The 24,004-nt window shown below is 42.6% G+C and overlaps 1 protein-coding gene across 5 annotated transcripts in view; it reads right to left on the minus strand.

Moving 5' to 3' along the window:
* actn4 (actinin, alpha 4) overlaps positions 1-24,004 on the minus strand; it is a 56,686-nt gene that overhangs the window by 20,758 nt on the left and 11,924 nt on the right. For 4 of the 5 annotated variants that reach the window (XM_044353172.1, XM_044353171.1, XM_044353174.1 and 1 more), the window contains exon 2: positions 183-297. In XM_044353172.1, the coding sequence (XP_044209107.1) occupies positions 183-297 (115 nt within the window). Of the gene's footprint in view, positions 1-182; positions 298-11,082; positions 11,104-24,004 lie in introns of those variants that run through there. The other variant, XM_044353175.1, reaches the window with a different exon arrangement.

Raw genomic sequence — 24,004 nt, forward strand, 5'->3', positions numbered from 1 at the left:
AAACAAACCACTACTTAGTGACAAATGAGTGTGTGTGTGTGTTTGTGTGTGTGTGTGTGTGTGGCGGGTTGGATGAGATTTCCCTGCGGCTTCTATGTGGAAAATTTCAAAAAATATTAAGATATCACAGCTGTTTTAACTTTAACTGTTCGTTCCCCGGTGAGGTCGTACAGACGGTTTACCTGAGATGACTTCCAGCAGCAGCATGAGTTTGAGCCCATCCCTGAAGTCCTCCTCGATGTTTTCGATCTGCGTGCCGGCCTTCCGCAGGTGGGAGTTACACCACGCTGTGAACGTCTGCACGAGAGCACAAGAAACAGGACACGATGGTGATTATTCAGAGACCGGACCGTAATGTTTATCCAAGGTTTTATGACAATAAACCACTTTGAATTAAAGAAAAGAAAAGAAAATGAAAATTCAATGGACGGGAAAGGGAGGTCAGCAGTCGCTTTTATATGACAGGAAGTAGAACAATACCTTCAAAATAAGAAGTACTATTGATCTCAAAGAACAATTCGACCATCTGTCACTAGAATGAAAAAGCGCGGTTGGCGGTTAAATGATGAATACTGTGATGAGTACTGAAAGTAATATAGTTTAGCTTCAAGTACACACCCCAATTGGCAACAACTATCAAAAAAAACCTCTTCCTTTGGTTGCTTGTTTCATGTTTTTGCATCATTTTCCCGCTTGTTGCTCCCTTCCACATTCTTCAACCACGAGCAAATCATTTCAGCCGGAGACAGAATCAGAGTAAACAAATCCCTCATCCTCCTCACCACACACAGAAACACACACACACACACACACACACACACACACACACACGTTCTGTCTCATAGGAAGCTACCAGACTATGTCCCTACCAGACTATACATACTGGTATTGAGAGCCACAGGTTTAGAAACACTGCCAAACTGGCTGGAACCCCCCCCCCACCCCCTCCCCCCTCACATAAACACCCGCTCTACTATCTGAAAACCATATAGAAATCAAACAACATCTGTGATATTTGTGATTAAAAGATCTGAATGGTGGCACAAACAAACAGGCATCTGGGGAGGAAAAAAAAAGGCCCACACCAGCACAAATCACACACACACACACACACACACACACACACACTCACACACACACACACACACAGAGCCGGTTGGAATCCATCTTCCTGTGCTTCTGGTTCGCCGACATTCTTCGGAAATGTGTTTTGAATCATTCTATTTTGAAGAAGCTCGTGGCACCGAGGTAGGCACGGGACCGCCGGCTGGCTGGCTACGAGCTTTATGTGACGCCACGCTCCAAAAATCTTAGTTATGGCACATCATCAATCTATGTGTCAGAAAACACTTTGAAGTTGTTACATAATTTTTTTTTTTTTTAGAGGAAATGCATAAAAATGCCGAGTGACCGATGTTGAAGGTCTGCCCTGCACATTGTCAGTAAAGCTGCCGTCACTGATTCTCCGTTCGGAGGTTCAACGTTGAAGAGAATTTGAAGATTTCAAGACTAATATTGGTTGCAGCGATCCGTGAGTGTGTTTCAATCGACATGAGTGAATTACAGCTGAAATGTCAACGTAGATTTAAGGAGGGAAAATCCATTATGTGGCGGGAAGAGGAAGAAACGGGGACGAGGAGAAGAAGCAAAGCAAGCAACTTCAATGAGTCAGCTAAAACTGACGGACAGCAGTAAATTAGTGTCGCTGCCTTTATATTATAGTATATTATATGTTTCAGCACCTTTCAGCTTTCGACTGTGAGACTTTAGAATCAGCTGAGCTCGGGGAAATAAAGATGAGCGTTTTTCACCATTTTCTGACTAAACGACTCATAAAAACAATAGAGATGAATCGATAATAAAAAAAAGACAGAAAGCGACTTTGAAGACTGTTGAAAGTGAATCATGTGAAAGAGGATCAGTCCACCCTTTCACTGCCTCTCTCTCTCTCTCTCTCTCTCTCTCCTGCACTGTGTGTTCAAAACATTATGACGGGGTGCTGCTGGCCGTCCTGCCCCTCTCCCCACCGTCCCGCTGTGGCCGCCGGCACAAAGCGGCCATTGAGCCTTGTGGATAATAGCACCCTTCAGCACCCCCGTACTCGGCCTCGGCCTGCTCGCTCTCTCTCTCTCCCTCTCTCTCTCTCTCTGACCCTCCCCCCCCCCCAGACCTCCCGATACTAAACTCCCCCACCACACACACACACACACACACACACAGAGAGACAAACAAACAGACAAAGTTGGGGGGCAGTAGAGTGAAGCGGAAAAACAATGCCTCCTCTACCACACACACACACACTCTCACACTCACTATCTCACACACTCACTCACAGTGTTAATGTAAATGTGACAGGAAGTAGCACCGCAATGACAGGAAGTTCCAGCTTAGTTCAGTACAGAGAAGACAATCAGAGCGCTGCTACATCCGTCTCTGTCACTCAAACACCAATCACAGCGCAGGAACCATAAACACAGAACAAGAACTGTGGAAATATGTGCATAAATGTATTATTATGACTTTTAGAAAATAACTTAAAGTACTAAATATTATGTAGCTATGAATTACACATCATATATTCAGGATTCAGGAAGGACAAACATATATTATTCTTATATATTTTCTCTTTTACTATAAGTGACTTTTTTAATAAGAATGTCAAACAACGTTCTGGGATGTTAATGTTCCCAGATCAGTCACTTCTCATTATGCACAGTTATATGAACCTAATGGAGTCAATGAGCGCAAATAACGTGTTACATGTGTTACTTATGTTAATTGTGATACTCAATTAGCACTGGGTCAAGTAAGCCTTTTTTCACCAGACTTGGGATGACATCAAAAATCTCAGCCAATGGGGCGAAGTGTGCTGTTGTTGTACAAGGATGGGGGGGGGGGGGGGAGCTTCGGGTGAGGCCTGCGAGCGAGTGAGTGAGTGAGTGTGTGTCCGCGCGGCTTGCTTTATTAGCGCCGCAGTGAGTCGGCCGTGTTCCAACAGGACGGCTGACTCTGGGAGTGGTGACGAGGAGAATAGTGTAAATCTTTGCACGCTCTGTACTAAAACAGGTTGAGACCTGCAGAGAGCCTGAGCAGCTCTTTGCCGCACAACGCTCCAAATATTCTACAGCTCGATACTCTTTCATCCACCGAGTTCAGATCTTCAAACTGACACTAACAACACTTCGCCTTTATCACAAACTGAATTAATCCTGCGAGCTGCTGAGAGACGGTTGTGTGTCTGTCTGACAGGCTGATCTGTAGCAATGAGGAAGACAAAAAAAAAACAACTTCTGCTTCGTTGAATTATGTCAGGTTCATTTTTTTGTATCAGGGAAGTAGCGTGCTTCTGACGTTATGTCATTCAGAGACAACAAGGTGTGGTGCTGCTGCGTACTTCGAACTGGCACATATGCACGCACACACACACACACACACACACACACAGCTCAGATAAGCTGAAACAACTCAAGACTTTTCTCTCACTCTTCCTCATTTCCTGTCAATGTCTTGTTTATTGAGCTGAATGCACACAGTTCTCCTCTTAGCTGTCAGCATCAGTTACAACATGTGACATCATCAAACTATCTTTAACCTGATTTCATCTTATACTTCAGGCAAGTTGACTCACAGGTAACACGGACTGAACTTTACTTCCTTTGTGCAAAAACATGGTGAACTTGTAGATGACTGGCTTTCACGTAACGCTACATTAACGCAAACTTAAACATCACTTTACAGTTTTGTATTTACTATCCTAAAAGGCCTCCTTCCCGTCAAAAGAGTCCCACTTTTAATCCTGATTCTAATTACGCTAAATTGGCCGAATTAAAAAGGCAAACCGAACCCCGATTCCTTGAGAGAGAGCGAGCGCAGCGGAGCGGATGCGTGCCTGTGAAGCCTGTTAAACCTGTCCGTGTGGCCGCTCTGTGTTGGCTACACAGATCAGATCAGATCAGATGATTCACATGAGAGGATTTTTTTTGACCTGAGCTGAGGACACAGATAACAAGCTTGAAGGCCGTGCGCTACAGAGGAAAACAAAGCTGGATCTGAGTGATTACATTTTATTCACGGGGCCACTGTGTTCTTATCCTCTAGTTTTATTGCATAACCAGCGTTGCCCTCTGTGAGATGTACGATCAATAAAAAGGCCAAAAAGTCCCATAATGTGCATGATTTTAACATTTCCCATCTGGCAACGCTGTATATAACTGCAGCAGCCACAGTGATCTTGTTATTATTACTGCTGCTAAACTGATCTCTGGCCTGTTACTGATTCATTCTCAAATATCATAACACTGATGTGTTTTAAAACTGCTTTTGGCTCAATACGTGTAAATATTTGAAAAACTTTTAGTTTACTTTTAGTATGATTACAATGCAAACTATGAGTAAACTGGAGCCACTTCACTCAGCCGCTAGCTGGGTTCAAAATTAACTTCTTTGTTCACCAAAGTGAATGTTTAAGTTTCACCAGCGGCTAAATAGATCACCATTGTTTTATGGTGGCAAATCTAGCAGCCACTTGCATATTTTACCATCATTCTGTTGGCGGCTGATGCTAAATTTTGGGCGTCAAAATTGTTAAAAAGTTGATGAGGCGGGCCGGTGTGTTTTGTTTGAACCGACAGCTGTAGCGCTTTATTTTGTAGGGATGAGATGTTGCAGCATCAGCTCGTGTTCATAGACTTTGATGAGCTCATCACAAGAATAAAAAAAGGTGCCCAGTTTATGGGGGGAAATGGAAATCATTACCAAGTTTAAACTGCAATAGTCTTGATTTGTAACAATAACCTGCTTGGTTTCTCATTATCTCTGCAAAAGCTCATTTGAAACTTAACTGAACATTTGGAGGCAGCGTGGTGCCGATGAATCGCTTCCAAAAGGTGAACGGAGGGGTGTGTGTGTGTGTGATTACGGTTCAGTTCTTCAGGGTGTAGAAATCTTTGTTGTTTGTGTGTGTCCCGACATGTCTGGAAGTGTTTAAGTTGTCCGACATTTCTTCTTCTTCTATGGCAGATATACAACTGTCTCCTCGCTGCTTTACTGCTAGATGAGTGTGGAAAAGAGAAGGAGCCTAATGGGGTCTAGAGGGGTCAGCTGTTTGATGTCTGTTTTCTAAAACACATCGGTGTGACCCCCGACCGTCTTTCAACTCTGATCTCTACGGGGTCAAAGGTCAAGGTTCAGATAGATATTATTCGTTTAAACTCAACAGTAGCTTTAAAATGCTCACATGAAAGCATGATTACACACACACACACACACACACACAAACATGACAAAAACATGCATACGAGATAAAACTGTCTTTACACCTTTTTCTGCTCTGTCACGCACACTCACACCCCACTCCTCTAACAGGAATGTGCTTAACACACACACACACACACACACGTATAGCTCACTTAAACTCTTTCAAGCATACATACACACCAGTTATTCCCGCACCCAATTTCTCAATTCATGTGCAATTTATTTAACTACACAGACAATTGTATGTATTGTATACCCGTGCATGCACACGCACACACACAGGAAGATAAAGGGTGTGTCTTTGCTACACCTGGAAAGAATGAGCCAGGTTGAACACAATGTTATTGCTCAACTGTCTTACATTCTCTGCATGATGTCAGCGGTGTGTGTGCGTGTCTGTGTGTGTGTGTGCATGAGTGTGTGGGCGTGTGTGCGTTTTCTAGATCACACACACACACACACACACACCCTTTTTTCTTGCCAACACTGATGAGCTCACTCTTAAACCAACTCTGCGCGCTGACTGTTGTTTCTGTGCTAGCTGGTCACTTCTATCTACATCAACACTCCCCGTTTCTCTCTCTCTCTCTCTCTCTCTCTCTCTCTCGCTCGCCCGCTCTGTGGGTCAAGCCTTCTCGCTTGCGGTGTTATATTTATTTTCGGACAAACCATGAGGTGACTGTGCACGCTACGTCTCAAGAGAAAAAGTCAGAGCGGTCTCACACCTTCGGATCACACGTCGTAGCCAAAGGTCTTTATATGATTCACATACTCTCAGAACAACTCATATCCTCAGGGCCAAGGTTCACCGACATACCCACAACCTATGCACAGGCTGTTAATAACACGTCGACTTCCCGCTGTGTAGGTGTCAGTTTAAAGACGGGCCAACGGTCAACGAGACAGGCAGGTGGAGACGCACGGCGACATCTGCTTCCCAGGAAGGAAAAAGGTGCTTCATCTAGACGTCTTCCTCTAGTTGAGAAAGCAAGCTTGTGGTGAAAAAAAAAAAAAAAAATCAAAATATTAAAAAGAGGAAATGCAAAAAAGGCAGAAGAGATAAGTGGTGAGGAAGTAGCTGAGGAACAACAGCTGTAAACATGCCCTTGAGCAAGGCATTTGAATCCCTGTTGCTCCACCTGCACAGCAGAACATCCAACAATGTAAAACTGGTTGTACTGAAGGTGTTAATCTGGCCTGTTGTACATAAAGCACAGGTGCGGCCTGACCACTGTGTCAGCAAATAAAAAAAAAAAAGCAAATATGATTCTCTTTAGTGCACCGAGGAGCAGATCTGTACTGCTGGTTTAAAGGAGTTATATACAGGGACCTGCTGGCAGGAGGTACGACCTCAAGGAGCTTGGAAACAGTAGACCGGACCAGGCTGTACCAGACTGAGCTGGGCCAAAACCATGCTGGCCTGGCCCTGTGAATAAAGCTCAGTCAGTAACTAGTCTGGTCTGGCCTGACACAAGGCCTCCTATTCTTAGATGCATGCCAATTAAAAAAGGGCTGTGGCTAGTGTGCGACACACTAGTACTGCTGGCTATTGTCACACGCTCTTTTAGCTGTAAACACTTCAGAAGACAGGTCGGTCTTTGTGTGTTGGGGATATGCGGAGCAGACAAACTTTACCCCCCCCCCCCCCCCCCCCCCGTGTCAGCACATATGGACACACAGAATATGCGACCGAGTGAGTCATGAGGTTTACCAATTTACTCACATAGTAACTGTGTAACAGGCTTTGTAAGTTATTCACTAACACTGGGGGCCTTCCACATTTACACGAACAATCTCTTTGGCTGCTTGAAAGCTGTGATAAAATCTCACAACCAGCAATGACACTACATCCTAGATCCAGAAAATTCAGGGGTGTCAATCTAGAACAACTCCTCTAAAACTCATTTTTACAACCATCCTGACTGTGAAGATACATCTTGAACCACGATGGCAACACAAAAAGGGAAAAACTCAGTGAACTCTAGATTCAAGTGCACTTTGGTCCCATGCAGGTCCCTTCATACGGGCGGTGATGTAACCGGATACGCAGCCCTGCTACTGTAGAGCCACTGCAGCGCCGGTCTAGAGTCGCAGCGCAGGAATACGACACCGTCTCCCAGGAGGCCACAGCGGGACCTCTGGAGGGTGTGAGGTTGATAACTGAAGGGCTGAACGAGCGAACAGAATGTTTCTGAACAGCTTAAAAAGGAGAGTGTTAATTTCCAAACTCACATAACTGGCAGCATCTCCCACTGTGAAATGATGAATGATAGAGATGAACTGGAATTCAATGTCCGAGCCAAGTGTCCACACACACACACACACACACAGAGAGAGAGAAGAACAGCTGGCCGAGACGGTCATGTTCAAAATACTAGCGGTCACCAAACTGGTGCTAATCTTGAGTAATGTCAGTAAAGAGAATGGATTAAAGAAGAGGAGGGAAGACGAAGAAGCAGAGCAGAGGTTGCTCTGGTCTCATTATCCTCTCAAGTCTGGACAGGTGATCATTAACATGTGTGCACAAACACACACACACACACACACACACACACACACACACACACACACACACACACACACACACACACACACACAGAGTGAGGGAGCCTCCCTCTTGCTTCATGTGCTGACAGGTAGTCAGTAAAACAGAGCTGTAATGTGGGGACAATCTTTCACCATCACACACACTCACACTCACTCACACACACACACACATCTCCCAGTGGGAGCTGACAAACATGTAATCGGTGTGTACTCCTTGGCTGGCCTAATGTCCTTCAGATATGCCATTATGTGAGTCAACAGCTTAACGCCGACTGTTTTCAACAAGCTTCATCGACTGCGTCCAGCCAGACACACACACACACACACACACACACACACACACACACACACATACAACTCTCCTGAGGAGCCTTAATATAGCAGCTAACAGAAACAAAGGAAAGGGAGGATTAAGGAGAGGAGGACAGGAGGGGAGGGGAGAGGAAATGCAGAGGGGGGAGAGAGAGAGAGGAGAGAGAGAGAGGAGAGGAAGCCAGGAGATGATCAAGAGAAGGTGGAGGAGGAAAGAGTGGAAAATGATGAATGTGGGAAAAGGAAAGGGGGGTATCCATGGTTTAACATGACTGTCCTGACAACATGCTGCTAAATTGTGGGAATGAAAGAGTGCTCTAAACCTTCTTCTTTCTTTCTTTCTTTTTTTAAAAAAATGTACTTTTAAGTAATAAGCACCTAATCACTTTTCAAAGTCATTTTCCAGAGCGCTGGAGGAGGGTAAATGAGGGATTACAGATGGGATGTGGGATGAGGGAGGCAAGAAGAAGAAGAAGAAGAAGAAAAAAAAAAGTATTTGGTGAGATGAAAGAGGGAAGTTGAGGAGGAGGAGGGATGTTTAGAACTGAGCACAACATGAAGTGATTAATGTAAAAATGAAAGACGACTGAAGGTTTTCAGACTTTGGGGGGAAAAAAATAAATAAAATGTGTTGTTTTGCAGTTTCCTCCTCACCCAACTCATCTTACCAGCCAATGAACGATGACTGTTTACCTGCCAGAGCAGACAAATCTTACCGACTGCAGTGACAGCCAATCAGCATCCGTCTGGTTGGGTTTAGTGATTTGCTACCGTTTTATGAAAAGGAAACTTAAAAAGGTGGAGAGAAAGGAGAGAAGAGAGGAAATAAGGGAGGGAGGAGGATGGAGGGGGAGGAGAAAGGGAGGAGGGGGGGTAAAGTGTCAAGCGATGTGGTTATTTGTTCATTTATTTATGCCTCTTCCTGTCTTTGTTGCTCAAAAAGTCCGGGCCCCGGGTCGGATTGCACTGACAGAGACCTCTCTGTGTGTGTGTGTGTGTGTGTGTGTGTGTGTGTGTGTGTGTGTGTGTGTGTGTGTGTGTGTGTGTGTGTGTGGCGCTGTCCCTTCGGATCCTATTTTAGGATCCGCTAGGCTCTCTAACAGCGGGAAAGTATTTTTATACATAGCGGTTGTATAATATGCATAATAAAAGAATAAATCATTGCAATGCTCTGTGACTATATGACCGCATGGTAAAAACATTAAAGTTTTGAATATTTGACTTTTTTTTTATTATTATTTGAATTAACCCTGCAGTTAAAAAGGTTTCAACTGACTGCAACATTTAAAAAAAAAAAAAAACAAAACGTCATGTTAAGTAATTTTAAGGCTAATTCATCACTTTTAACTACATGTTGAAATTCAGGATATCAGCTTGTAATTCTCATGAAGTATTTTGTAACTTTCAGGTTTCAGATTTTGAAACCTTTAACATAACCCTCCCATATCTCAGCTGCTTGGTCCGTCCAATCAGAGCCTTCAGAGCCTTCTGATAATGCAAGGCTCTGTGCTGAAACACGTAAGCATTTTTCTAAAGTGATGTGAGCTAAATAAACAAGTGAAATATTAATATTTTATCCTCCTTGACAAGGAAATTTGAGAGGTGCTCCCTTTTTTGTTATATTTTTGGAACATGCCTACTGGATTTTGGGTTTAGCACTCCACTGAGAATCCCATCCTTTATCAAATATAGTTGAAAAGTCTTTTCTATTTACCTTTTTTTACATTGATATTTTATATTTTGTCACATGCTAAAGTGAAAATTTGCACAAAGGTTCTAAATAAAAGGCAAAAAAATAATCAAATATGATTATGTACTTTTTATTTGTTGAGGCCTTTCCATGTGGTCATCTTATATAAACTATTCAGTCATTGACTTTACAGAGAATGTGCTTTATTGTGATGCGTATGACCTCCATCAGGATATGAGATTCTGGTCGTATCACACAGCTATGTGTCAATAAGAACTACTGGTGACTTTGGGGCACATTGCTCCACTTAACATCAGATGGTTCCAGCGTTGCGTAACAGCGTGTTGACACGACCTACCACAAAACCTCCGTGTTCATTGCTTAATCCACTGTTTTTACATTTCAGGCCTTCTACTGACATTCAAATCCACAACTTCTAAGAAGTTTGGTGTACCAAAAGACAATTTCAATTTCTTCTTCTGAGGTTTTTTTTTTTTTTTTTTTTTTTTTGCTTACGTACTGAGGCTTTAAAAGGGGATTTTTTTCCTTGCTTGTCTTTTTAGAAATTTAGTTCTGGGGTTGCAGTTTCTCGTTGCTATTGTTAGCTTGTGAAGCAAGTTAAGACTTTGCATGTGATATCAGGCGAATATGAGGGCAAATAGCAAAGATGTGAACATTCAAACTTCACAACTTGTTTAGTATGTTATCCAGAAGGTTGTTGGCTGTGTTACAACCTAAACTCTAAAAAAAAAAAAAAAAACATCATCTACCATCCACATCAGTTTAGCTTTCAAAGACTTCCTTCACAGGTCACTCCACATAAGAAGAGGAGGAGGAGCAGAGGAGGAAAAGATGAAGACAGTTAAAAAGAGAGAGAATCATGTTCTGGTAGGGTTTGTGTCACGTGGCTTTACTTTGGTGACAGCTCAGTGCAGGAGGGAGGCTGAGGGAAGGGGGGAGAGTTTTAATGAGACACTGGGACTCTTACTGAGATTAAATGAAGGGGAGAGGCAACAAGAGAAATGGGATAGACTCCCCGAGATGTGTATAAAGTCTTTGATCTCGTATCCGGAACGGGGGTCTTCTCTTTCAACAAAAGAGGGTTGGAAGGGAAGTAGAGAGAAAGAAGACAAAAGAGAGAAGAAAAGGGAAGAGACTTAGCAAACATTGGATAGTAAGAATAGCAAATAAAAAAAATGAACAAAGTACAACTAAAGTACACTGGACACAGAGAAGCAAAACACATTTATTTGTATATGAATGTCATAGATTATCACCTTGTAGATGCGTTTGATTTCTCCACATCTGGATCGTTTGTCTACAGCTGCCAAGTTGTCACAGACAAGTGAAATAGGTTTTTTTTTGTTGTTGTTTCAACTCTCTGGCGTTGGCTGTGTTGTCCTATGTGGCAGACTCCACCCACTTCAGTTGGCAAAACAAACCACAAACTTTTTTTTTTTTTTTTTTTTTCTTCTCCAAATTGGATTTTTTTTTCTGCCAAGTCTGCATAGCAGGGACAGAAAGAGAACACGCAGAAGACAGGAGAAAAAAAAAAAAAAAAGGTATGGGGTGAGAGGAGAGAGAGAAAAGGAGGAATGAAAGAAGAAAGAAAGCCGAGCGGAGAGTCGGCGGATGAATGAGTGTCATCCCCGCTGAACATGACAGAGATGTCAGGAATGTTAGCTATGTTCTTCCTCCCTCTGCCTCCCTTTCTTGTACATCTTCTCCCTCTCACCTATTTCATCTCTTTCTTCTTCCCGCCCTCTTCTGGGTGATCTCTTCTTTTCCAGAAAATGACTTGTTTAGTCCAGAAACTGATAAATAACCTGACATGTATCCTCCCTCATAAAGTCTCAATCTGTTCTGCAGGTATTTATTTATATCCCGACTTCTCCACCTCAGCCAAACGTTAAGACTTTTGCGATATTTGAAGGGTTTTTTTTCCCCCCTGAATTTCCTACACATGCACATTGAAAACAGGTGGATGGAAACACACTTTCAGACAGTTGCCTAAAGCACTTTAAATGACCCAGTACATTGGAAACCAGTCAAGTCAAGATTATCCCCCCCCCCCCAGTGCAGTTAAGGACTGAAGTCAACTTGGATTTAGCTTCAAAAACATCTATTTGCCTTTCTTGCTTTTACAAGATTGGCTATGAAACAGCTTAAAAACCTGTTTAAATGATAAAGACTCTTCAAAGGGTGTTTCAACTGCAGGACCTAAAACATCAAACCATGAAGAATGACGATACTCAATTATCCAATAAGGTCTGAAACAGGCAGGCACTCAGCTGGTTCCTAACATCAGGTCCCATCTGCTGCCAAGTTTTTTGACGAGGTCGTCTAAAAAAGGTCTCATGTGACTTAGATCTTGCTTTCCACAGCCTGAAGCAGTAAAGCAGTGATTTTAAGACAGGTATTTTTTTTTTTTGGAGAAACTCAACAAGCCACTCAGTTTTTATCATTTATTTGTGAGAGAAGGATCTCTTCACGTGATGCCATACATTCAATTAAAGAGGAGGTTTCACTGCAGCTAAAAGGGGACGGATGGATAAGATCACATCAGAGGAGGGAGGTGGGGTTGGGGGGGGTTGGGGGGACAGGAGAGAGAACCGGAAGCGGGAGTCAGCACTACTTGGCATTAGTGTTTCCTTCGCTTCATGTGTGTCTGTTTTTCTCATATCACACCATCACTTCTTTCTCTTCCCAGCCAATCAGCGGTGAACTAATCCACTTCCTGTCTTTAGAGGCACAGCACAGGAAGCGGCGGGGGTGGAGGATGTCCATGTTAATTCTCCAGGAATGCAGCGAATGAATCCAACTGTACAAGATGTAAAATATTAAGCCCTGAGCAAATGCTGGAAACTTGTAAAACTCCACCATCTGAACATTTTTTTTTACAGCCCCCTGTCCAATGACACATAATGACAACGGGGCTCAACGATTCAAATGAGCAAGGTGACTCATTCAGAGAGCTGAATGAAGTCAGTGGGAAGGAAGATGCTGTTAATGACAGAGACACTAGAGGTGTGGCTGTTGATCTTGATTTTGGGATAACTGAGTAATCGGTTAGTCTATAAACTGACATCAATTACTGAAAAATGCCTTTCCAAATCTCCCACATCATGTCTTTGAATTGCTCGTATCATCTGTTCAGCTGTCCAAAAGAAAAAAAAAAAAAAAACCTGGATTCACCGAGTACTCAGATTTCCCACATGATTAACTGCTCCTGGCTATCAGACGCTCTCTAAAGCGTAGAAAACAATAAAGCGGTATATTCCAAATTCACATTTTCAGAAAACTAGGTGATATCATTTGGTGTTTTCTCACCTGCCCAAATAAATGTTAAAATAACCAAAGATTCAAACCTGCTCAGAATGAAACAACCTTTATTTACTCAAACTGTGGTTTAAGGCAAATGAAGTAACCATATTAGAGGCAAAGTTTCAGCTCTGGGGGGGGCCCCCAACTAACACACTCTCATAGTCTGCACTCTCACTGGCCAAGAGATGGATGTGTCACCTCTCTCTAAGACATATTAAAGTCTAACTCAACAAGTTGGAATGTTGCAAATAAAATAATCATCATACTTCTAAAAACCTCCTCTTATTAAGCAGAGTCCTTAAGTCTAGAAGCCGCGCCTCAAGCACACAAAAAGACGGAATAACCGTTTTACAGATAAGGAAAGGTGTCGCAAGGATTGAAAGTATTTTACAATCAACATCACCGCCCACTAGCTGGAACTAAATGACTCAAGCAGACCATCATTTCTCAACCGACAGTTAAAAGTTTCTCTTCTCTTGAGTAAATACTGGAACACACACACACACCATGCATGACGTTCATTTAAAACAAACATATCACCGCTTCACCTGCTTTTACTGCAGAATTCTTCAAGAAGTCAGTGACTATTCCAGAAATGTGATACATACTCCAAATTCCTTGAAAGAAAAAGTAACACGACATAGCTCAATTATTTTTTATCCTGATCATACAGATCAGTGATAAAGTAAGATCTTCAGTTCTAACGGATGCCAACATTTAACAAAGCTGAGGTATGCTGCGTGACACACACACACACCCACGATGCCATTAACAAGGTCTGTTTCTTGTACCGGCTCTCTGAATGGCAGCACGCAGTTTGTTATCCAGATAAGGATCCCATTCAGGGGCCTGATTGGACCAGACTAACGCCTGGAGGCCAAGCCGGGGTCATGGATAACACCTGGAAACTGCCATACAATCCTACACAATGGAACAGGATCTTATGTACAGGGGGGACTCACACAGAGAGAGAGAGAGAGAGACAGGCAGATAGAAAAACAACTAGTTCATGTCCAAGTTAAATAAATCTGGGACTAAAATTAACGACGCAATCAAAAAGTCACTTTTTTCTCAGGGATATCGTTCTTAAGATTTACAACTGCAAGCATCTACAGAGCATGACTGCACACATCTCAACTATCAATGTTAAAAAAAAAAAACAGAAATGGTTCAATTTCTTCTTTCATTTTCAGGTTTTTACTAATATCTCTGACTTGCTCTGAGTTTATTCAGTTTTTCAAAATAAATGTAGCTTCACGGGACAAAAGTCGAGGTCTTAACACCTACGCTTGTCCTCCCGTTTTACTCACTTAATAAACACACATTCATTCATTACGCCTGGATGTGAGTGTCAACCCCACGTCTGACTCATAAGCGGCGACTTAATGTGATGACCTTGAGATCACTGCAGACATGCGCTACTGCTGCAGAGGTCTGGCTCCCTGACTTGACTGCACGCTGTTCGAGCCTCAGCTTGGCAGCAAATCAAAGTTACATTATCACAAGTCAATAGAGAGAAGGAGGAAAAAAAGAGAGAGAGCGTTAAAACAGTCATGACTCTTAAAACACAAACGTCTCCTTCGACCTTGATGGATTAAACTTTCGCCTGGACTGTTATGACGTAAACGCAGGTCCTTTCAGCGAGTCGATATGGACGACCTCCAACAGTCGGAGCGGCGTTCCTTTCTTTCACCAACCTCTCAATCACAAAACTAGAACTCTCCAATCACTGAATGAGCTGAGGTCATTATTATTATTATTTTTTATTACTACACACCCACTTCTGTGTGTGTGTGATGTGTGTGTGTGTTTTTTTTGTTTTTTTTTTAAACACAGCCCCCAACAGGAGTTTGGCAGGCCTGTTAGAAGTTGGCAGGGCAAAGCGTCAGCTGTTTGTGTCGACCTTTTATTAAAACCTCTGGCTGAATCTTTCCAGAGCTCCGCGACAGTTCTGCGTTGCTGTTGTTGATCAGTTCAGGCAGGAGGAAACGGAATCGCTCCACCAAATCCTGGTTTTGTTAGAAAACGCGCTGTTTGTCTTGATGCCAAACTACCTCCGATGTCGTCTCTGGTGGATAGAAGCGTTTCCACCGTCAGACAAACATAACAGAATATAAGAATAAGAATATAGCAAGCCAGACTGATGCTAGAAAAATACATCCTCAGAACAAAGAAATAATTGCATATGCATGTAAATGGGATTATGTTTTATGTTTTATGATATGTTTAAGATGGAAAAAACATTATCAGAGTGCTCTGGGAAAACTTGCTGTTTATCTGGTACCTGTTTTGTTTCAAATAACATCTAACAAATCTATGACAAAATCTATGCGTTGTTGTTTTTTTTTAGGGTGAAAAACGCTGAGTTAAGCACATACAAGGATGGAGGAGCCATCTGGCGTCAGTGTGTGTAGTTCAACAGACAGTAAAACATCTAAAACATAAATGAGAATCAGAGGAGTTTTCTGAGTGAACACCAGGTTTTTATAAAGACGATGTGTTTATTGCTAAAGAATGAGGTGTTTCTGCAAAAATCCTGATTCACTGACATGTGGAAGTGTGTGTATGTGTGCGTGTGTGTGTGTGTGACCCTTTTACTCTTTTATGTTGGGTGTGACTAGGTGTGTGCACCTTTATATTTGGGAGTAACAGCTGACTGAGCTGTGGCACAGCCCGCTATTATGACACTGATGATGATAATGACGTGACGACTCAGAGGAAAAATTATCAGCTGGCTGATGCAACAGCACTTGCAGCAACACACACTCAGTTCCCTCTCACTGACCCTTCTGACTTATCTGGAGCATCATTATCTGAGCCGAGGAGGAGAATGTGTTCCTCTACTATTATTATCAGTGATATATTCTTGTGTGTACCATATTATTAAAAGCTCTATATTGTGAGACATTAGAGTAGTAAAACACAAAAAGATCACATGCAAGACAACAGGCAGCACCTGCATCTGAAGAGTATGACTGGACACGACTGCAAAACAGGAATAAAATAGGAGTTTCTCTGTGAAAAGAAGTGATAAAAGTGATGCATTGGGTGACTTATTTGTACTGTTGTCTTTGCAATATTGCCAGTATGCCATTATTATAATTAATTAATCTTTTTTTTTTGTATTTTAAAACAACTCTGTTTCAGTGCTGATCACTTCTCTTCTTCTCTTTCTCACACATAGCAAACACAGTCTATTTCTAACAACGACTGATAAACATCTGAAACTAGTCGAAGCCTGTTAGAGGAAGTTATTGGTGAGAAAAGAGAAGTCATTACATTTGTGCAGATGCGTGAGAGAATTGAACTTATTCTGCATTCATCTTTAACAATATTTTTAGGAAATGAAACTGTCTTTTCCTAAAAAAACACAACCTCAAATGCACGGATATATAAATATTATTTCCTCAGCACTCTTTCACTGCCTTTACAGGGACAGAGAGGAATTTTTTCTGACTCTAGCATGTGTGAGTAAACGCCGATATAGATAGGATGAGTAAGTGCTAAACTCAGCCACCAAGACAGAATTACTCAGCGCTCGGTTATTTTAATCTTTCTGGGGGGGAAAAAAAATACTTGTCTTCACACCAGAGACACCAGCCAAAACGTGCTTAGCCAGCAGCATCACTTCATCTACCTCTGTCAGCTATAATCAGACATACAGCTGACAATTTCAGTTTACAAAAAAAAAACAAATCAAGGTCACTGCAGGTTGACCATGTGACACCTTTGCAATGAAATTTGGAGAAAAACAGGCAGGAAAGGAAGAAGAGGAACAAACAAGAGATGGGAAAAGAAAGAAGTAGAAACATTAACAGCTCTGCTTGTTTTCAGAGCTAATCTGTGTTCGTGTGGTATGAGAGACATCTCAACGGCTATAAATCTTTATTCTCCGTATTCCCACTGAACCGGGAGTTTTATCGCTGATCTCATACGACTATCTATGACGATAACCGACATGTATGCACACACACACACACCTTCCAGAGACTAAACAGACAACAAAAGAGACAAAAATATGTCCTCTAACAACACAAACTTCATATTAAATGAATGAATCATGTGGCACTCAAGAGGTGGAGGGAAAATGAAAAAGGAAACACAGAGGGGCTGTGTGTGGTGTGTGTCTGGTGTGTGTGTGTGTGTGCGTGAAAATGTGGCCAAACGGGAGTTTCAGGCCGACCCAGTTGCCCGGCAGCAGACAGCATTGTCACGGTAACAGGCTCTTCCTGCCCCTCCTCCTTCCACCCGTCTCGCGCGCTTTTACCTTATAAGGCAACGCACTTAACTGCCTGTCACGGCGACAATGGTGATGTAAGAGGGCAGCAAGGTGCACCCCCCGCTGACTCACACACACACACACACACACACGCACACGCACACACACACATAGAACAGACGTGCATGAATGATTATAAATGACATGAACACAAACTTTCATGATGACAGTGACACAGATCCTTTACCTGACTGCATCAATTTTGTACGTATTTGTGTGTGTGTGTGTGTGCGTGCACTCTAAAGAGCAGGAATGTGAAACACGACACACACACCCCTGCCTTCTTCTCTCTCTCTCTCTCTCTCTCCCTCCTCCTCCTCCTCCTCCTCCTCTACTTCCTTTGAAGCAGCAGAAACAAACAGGAGAGGGAAAAGCAAAGGGACAGACAAGCAGAAAAAGCTTGACGTACAAAAGACACAGGAAGTGATGCTGTAGATTAACCGAAGAGGTGAAATAAAAGAGAAAAAGATGAAGAAAGCTGCTCTGCAAACACCTCCCAACTTCCTGCCTCATTACAGGTCAAACACAGTGTGTCAACAAGTATGTGTGTGTGTGTGTGTGTGTGTGTATAAAAGGGAGTGTATGCATGTCCTTAGATGGCCTTGACTCCCATTTGAGTGAATTTTAATACAATGTGTTTGTGTCATTAAGTTTCTGCAGCTTTCAGGAAGTCAAATATCAGTTTTTTATGCTGCGCAGAGCTGAATTTAAACCCCGACGACATATCAAATTTAGTCAGCGATTCAAAAAAAAAAATGTAGGCAATTCCCACCTGGTTATCAGACAAATCACAGATCACGAATACTTCATTTTGAGGTCTTAAATCTAAATGACACAAGACTGTTTCCAGACTTTTCCCTGATGCTTCAAGACGTTCGTGGAAGAGGTAGGGAGCGGCAAAGGAGGAGGGAGACCTCGTAAAAAAGAGCACAGAGGGGTTGAAACCCGGTACTAGGAGCGGCACATTGTTTGTTCCTCTGAGTTTCCGCTTGTTGATGACCCATACAAAACACACACACACACACACACACACACACACACACACACACACACAGAGAGAGAGAGAGAGAGGGAGATGAGGGAGAGAGGTCTAGCCAAAACCACCCCCTCGGTCTAGCTCTGTCACACATTCCAGAGCTCACCCTGCCCTTTATGGCTTTATGACTCACTGGCATTACGCCTGTCTGACACACACACACACACACACACACACACACACACACAGTGAAAACGGATGCCAAGGCAAATGGGCATGCAAATGGACATTAATCAACTGCTGAGAGCGTCACACCAAACAAGACAGGAAAAAATTAAGAATGGCAGTCAGGGATTACCAGGCAGATTTTTTTTTTTTTTTTTTTATATAATGGGAACAAATGTGTTACGACTAAACAAAAGAAGGAAACAGGTGTGTGTTTTGTAACGCTGCAAGTAATGCTTTCCAGTTAACTTGTTAATTATTTTGTTGATTAAGCGATTGATTGTTTAGTCTATAAAAAGGTCAGAAATGTGACAAACGCACATCACGATTTTTCCAGAGTCAGTCAGCGACAAAAGTTCCACGTTATTTATAGAAAGCTGTGATGAGCAGATTTAGGTTGGTGAGAGATTTGCAGCGTCAGTTCGGTTGTTCCGTCTCCTTTTCTGTTACTTGTAGGAGGAAGATTTACTTCGTTATCCCTTTTGTGCCCACAGATGTACAACTTGCAAAAACCAAAAAAAACAAAAAAGGTTACATGACTCCGCAATGACCGACACCCTCTTAACACACATTTATACATGAACGCACTCCAACCCACACCAACCTAAAACCTACAGTTAATGCAGTGATCCTCATGCCCCAGATAGATTCATGCAGAGCTCTTAACACACACACACACACACACACACACACACACACGACCCCCCTCCAAGCCCCTCGGGGTGCAGGGCTCACTCATGGCAGCTACCACTGAGTGCAGGTCGGGGTTTGCGAGGGGGGGGGGGGGGGGGGGTGCAGCTCCAGATCGATGTAATCCCTTTAAAATGACTTTAATATTATAGCAACGCCCCCCCCCCCCCCCCTCCTCTTCTTCTTCTGCTGTATATGGAGCAGTCCAGGATGTGTAGACAGTGAATCAGTGACAGTCTGATCCTCTCAAACACTTTCTGTCCGTCTGTATACAAACAACGGATGACCGGCGCAAACCCGAGCTAAGAAAACCAGCTGCACCGTGCAGAAAAACATCAATCAGCTGACAGTTTATTCAACATTGGACGTATTCTCCGAGTATGCAAGAGTGAGAGACACATCACAATAGTCTAATAATAATAATAGACCTACTTGAGAGCTTTGATAGCTGTAAGTATGCTGATGTATGTGACGGCCGATGCTGAGATGCTTTTCACACACACTCACACCTCAGTGGGGGTCACTGGTGTATACTTAGCTGCACTGAGTTCTGTTTCAGCTGCTGATCAGTTCCTTTTTTTAAAAAAAAACTGTTATACCGAATTTGGTCATTGTAGGATACCGCAGCAGCCATATAAGTACCACAACCCTGCTTCAGGGCTGTTGCTAAGCAACCTACGATTACAGCATCTTATTTTTAGAAGGTTTAAAATGCATCTCAGCACCTGATGTCCATAGTACGCACTGGTCACACTACTGGGCTCTTTAGTAGAGATTTCTGCACGCTGCCTTTTGTTAAAAAACACTATGTTCTTCAGCTTCTCGTCCATTAGTGCGTTACTGCTTATTATTATCCCTCTCCATCTTTCTCTGCATCCTCCTCTTTCTCTAAAATAGACTTCACATGATGCTCCCGCTTGGATTTGATGTGACAAAGTAAAGACTTAACGAAGCACAGCTGGAACACCAGCACTGCTGCAGTTGTCAGAGTGTTCCTGAATATCAGAGAGAAGGCAAATATAAATTAATAACTCAATCCCAAAAGGTGCCAAGAGGACGTGTTTGCACAGAAACTGTCTCGTACTGTGGTGGCGAGCTCAGCACGAAACGCTGCAGCGTGAGAATCGCGAGCCTTCATGTCTCCACAGCAGTGGTGTCAAAACCAGAACGCTGAGCTAACACACACACACACATACACACACACTAAAAGACAAAACTGTGCCGCTCTAGAGCTACTGCAGGGTGCCAGGGTCTGTGTTAACTCCACGTGCACGCTATCGTGCACTCCCCACAGCACTGTGAGTCAGAGGAAGGCCAACAGAGGAGTCTTTGTTAACTGGGGAACGGTAGCTAAATAATCCCCTGCAGGCTAGCTTTGATTGGATCAGACAGGATAGTAGGCTCGTGGCCGATGGCAGAGAGGGCAGAGGACTTCCCTGACCCACATTAAGACCAGGCGGGACTGCGAGCTAGACGACTTTCTGTTACAGCGGCTACTTTGACTGAAATGTCAACTTTGACTTTTAAATACTGTACCAGATGAAAAGGCTTCAATAGAAGAGGATCTCCAATACCGGCGAGGAAGTCATAAACAGTTTCTCAACAGAGCTAAAAATGTGCATTTCCATCAACTACCTTTATATGAAAATAATGTGTCCAGATAGTATCCTGCAATGCTTTTATCAGCTGTGGGGACGACGACAGACAGGATCCATGTCTGGATTCAAACTGAGGATTATCACTTTATTCTCTCTCTCTATTTTTAATGTGTAGTTTTTTTGGGCTTCCTTGCAGAGCAGCAGCACGTAACGGTGAACGATAAAATGCAAAGTTCGTGTTTATAGCAGGAGAAGCTACAGAAGCAGCTCCTGCAAGGTCAGTGCTTGTTCCCAAAAACTGTTTCCATCACTTTATCTTATCTACTGTTTCAGTACACAAACTTATCCAACTCAGCCAAATATAACTATTGCAATATTTTTATCCTGGTATTTCCACTGACTTTTCATGTACTCAAAGACTAACTGGTAGGAAACATTATTCACAACAGCTTTAAGTCACTAATGTGGCAAAATTAGACATACAAATATTCCCTGTTTTATACTGGCAGACCAGCCATCTGGTCCATTAAAGCAACAGTGACACACTCAAACACAGTGATGTCTGTCTTTCTGGTCTGACTCAGAAGGCTTGCCTGACTGTTTGCGTGGTGACTTTATATTTGAAACAGGGATGGGGCTGAAAACCACAGAAACCTCAGAGCCTTCCTTCCTCTTTCTTCCACTACTACGACTCCCAAGAGGAGGAGGAGGAGAACAGTACCACAGTCACACAGTCATTCTCCTTCCTTCTCCTTCTCTGAGGGGGAACTTTATTCTTCACCACTGAGCCGCTTATCAAAGGTCATCATTTGTTTAGTATTCAGAGTATTTCTCTTCTCTGCGAGATGAATGTCTGACGCAATAACAGATTTGTCCAAAGCTACAGATTATATTGACCAATAATTCTTCTACTGATTGAAACACTAGCAGTGAAGTGACCAGTAACCAACGATAAAAACAGTTTAGAAGTGATGGATGAAGCCTTTTCACCTCAAAAAACCAACCTGAACAACTCCTGAGAAGATGTTCAAGGCCTCCGTGCCGTCACCAGGAAAAGTTTAAGTACAGTAACAACAACAGAAAAAGACGAGGGAAGAGGAAAAGTATCCTTCTGCTTTCCATTTTCATTTCAAACCCTGAGGCAACCAGCAGCAGCAGCAGCAGCAGCAGCAGAAGCAGCAGCGTGTTTTGGATCGTCTGTCTTTTCAGCTGCATAAACTGGCAGTGAACCTGCAGTAACTGTTTATCAAGACATCTGTATCAAGCTCTCTGCATCTCTCTGCTTGTCTGCATGTGAGTCTAAATGTGGTCTTAAACTTTCAGGCTGCATAATACAGAAAAACAAACCGTCTGTCCTCAGGATCTCACAGGATGTGTTTGAAACTTTGATTCAATGCAATAAATGTGAAAGATTTTAATCACAAAAACAAAATACATGTGTAAGAGGGATTTGTAGCACTGTGAACCGATTAGATTAAGCACAAATAATTTGAATATAAAAGCATAAAAGGTTTAACAACCAGATTGTAATGTAAGCTGTTATTTGTATCTGTATTTCAGATGGAGTGTTTGTTTTTGAAAAGAGGCTACGCTAAAACAAAGGTGTCTCCTTTTTTTTGTACATATTTGTGTGTCAGTTTTCCACATATTAAAACAAGCCGGAGCATATTTAAACTGATTCCAGAGCCCTTCTTTGTACTGAAAAATTAGACTCTATTGTCCATGTCTTGTGTCTCTCTGTAAAAGCTTGAGGCTTGCAGTCTCTATGGGACCACCTCTGAACTATGAAAGGCAAATAAAACCAGACTAAAGTTATGAACAGGCTCCAGGCTGGTCCTGGAGATGCCTGACCAGAAAGATATCCCACAATACAGACAGAACCTCCCCCCCCAGAGCTTAACTGTTAAATCACACACAGACACAAAAACAATTTGGTATTGCAACACCAATGGCAAAAAAACACACCAACAAAGTCCTATAAATAGCAGCACACACACTCCGGTTATCCTATTTTGTCTGAGCCTGTTGCCGTAACAACTCTGGCAAAGACAGAAAGAGCTAGTAGAGAAATGCAAAAGGAAGAAATAAACGTGGAGAGTCAGAGAATGAGAGGAAGAGAGTGCTGTTGCGTGGGATCTGGTGAGCAGGGTGTCTTTGCTATAAATGAGAGCAGAGGAACCTGGAGGCCAGGCTCAATCAGTAAATATTTAATGCTGCTGTTATGTGCCCTGAAACCAACACAGGCTCCACTGATACCCACTGAATGTTTCTGCCTCAGGTCAGGTGTACAAAACCCAGACAGAACATTTCCCTGTTTTTTTAACTTCATATTAGTTTAAACATACTTGATTTTAGCCAGACATCTGGCACATTTACAAACTAATGAATATTTTACAGATTGTTTATCACACTTTTATATTAGCATTTTAAACAGCAGGTGTTTGTTTGACAGGAGAATCCTCTTACATTCAGGAGGTGATATATTTTATGTTTCTTGTTTGTTTTAGCAGTGATAATCTGCAGAAAATTCAACTGGTAAAAAAAAACATCACAGCACACTTTATCTACATCTCTACAGTAGATTTACTGTGTTGTCAATGTATTTCACAGAAAGCAGTGTGTGTGTGTGGGTTTTCAGGACTCGAGACTAACAGTGTCCCGTCGTCCCGGGAACAATAGAAAACATGTCTGAGACAAACAGTAATCTTCCCCAGGACGCCTCCTGGACAAAAAAAGGGATTTTATATATCATTTTATATTATTTTAAACTATCACTTAGCAAATGACAAACTGAACTGAGCACTACCTACACTGGGGCACGTATTTTCATGCTGTTACTATAGTTACTATCACTGACTGGGTACTCAGTGCGAGACCTGAAATGTTCCTGTGGTACCGGTCCATCTATCAGTCACAAACAGCTCGCTGGCAGGACCTCGCAAATATGCTGCACTGCGAATCTCTGTTCATGACCCTCCTGCCCAGCAGTATGACTCAGTGAAAACAGTGACCGAGTGGTGGAGTAGTGGCTTCAGGGCACAAAGACCTCCATACAAAGACTGAGATTATTATGCCACTAACAACTATAGATGATAATAACAAAGTAA

The sequence above is a fragment of the Thunnus albacares genome, chromosome 6 (genome assembly GCF_914725855.1).
Source record: "Thunnus albacares chromosome 6, fThuAlb1.1, whole genome shotgun sequence".
NCBI lineage: Eukaryota > Metazoa > Chordata > Actinopteri > Scombriformes > Scombridae > Thunnus > Thunnus albacares.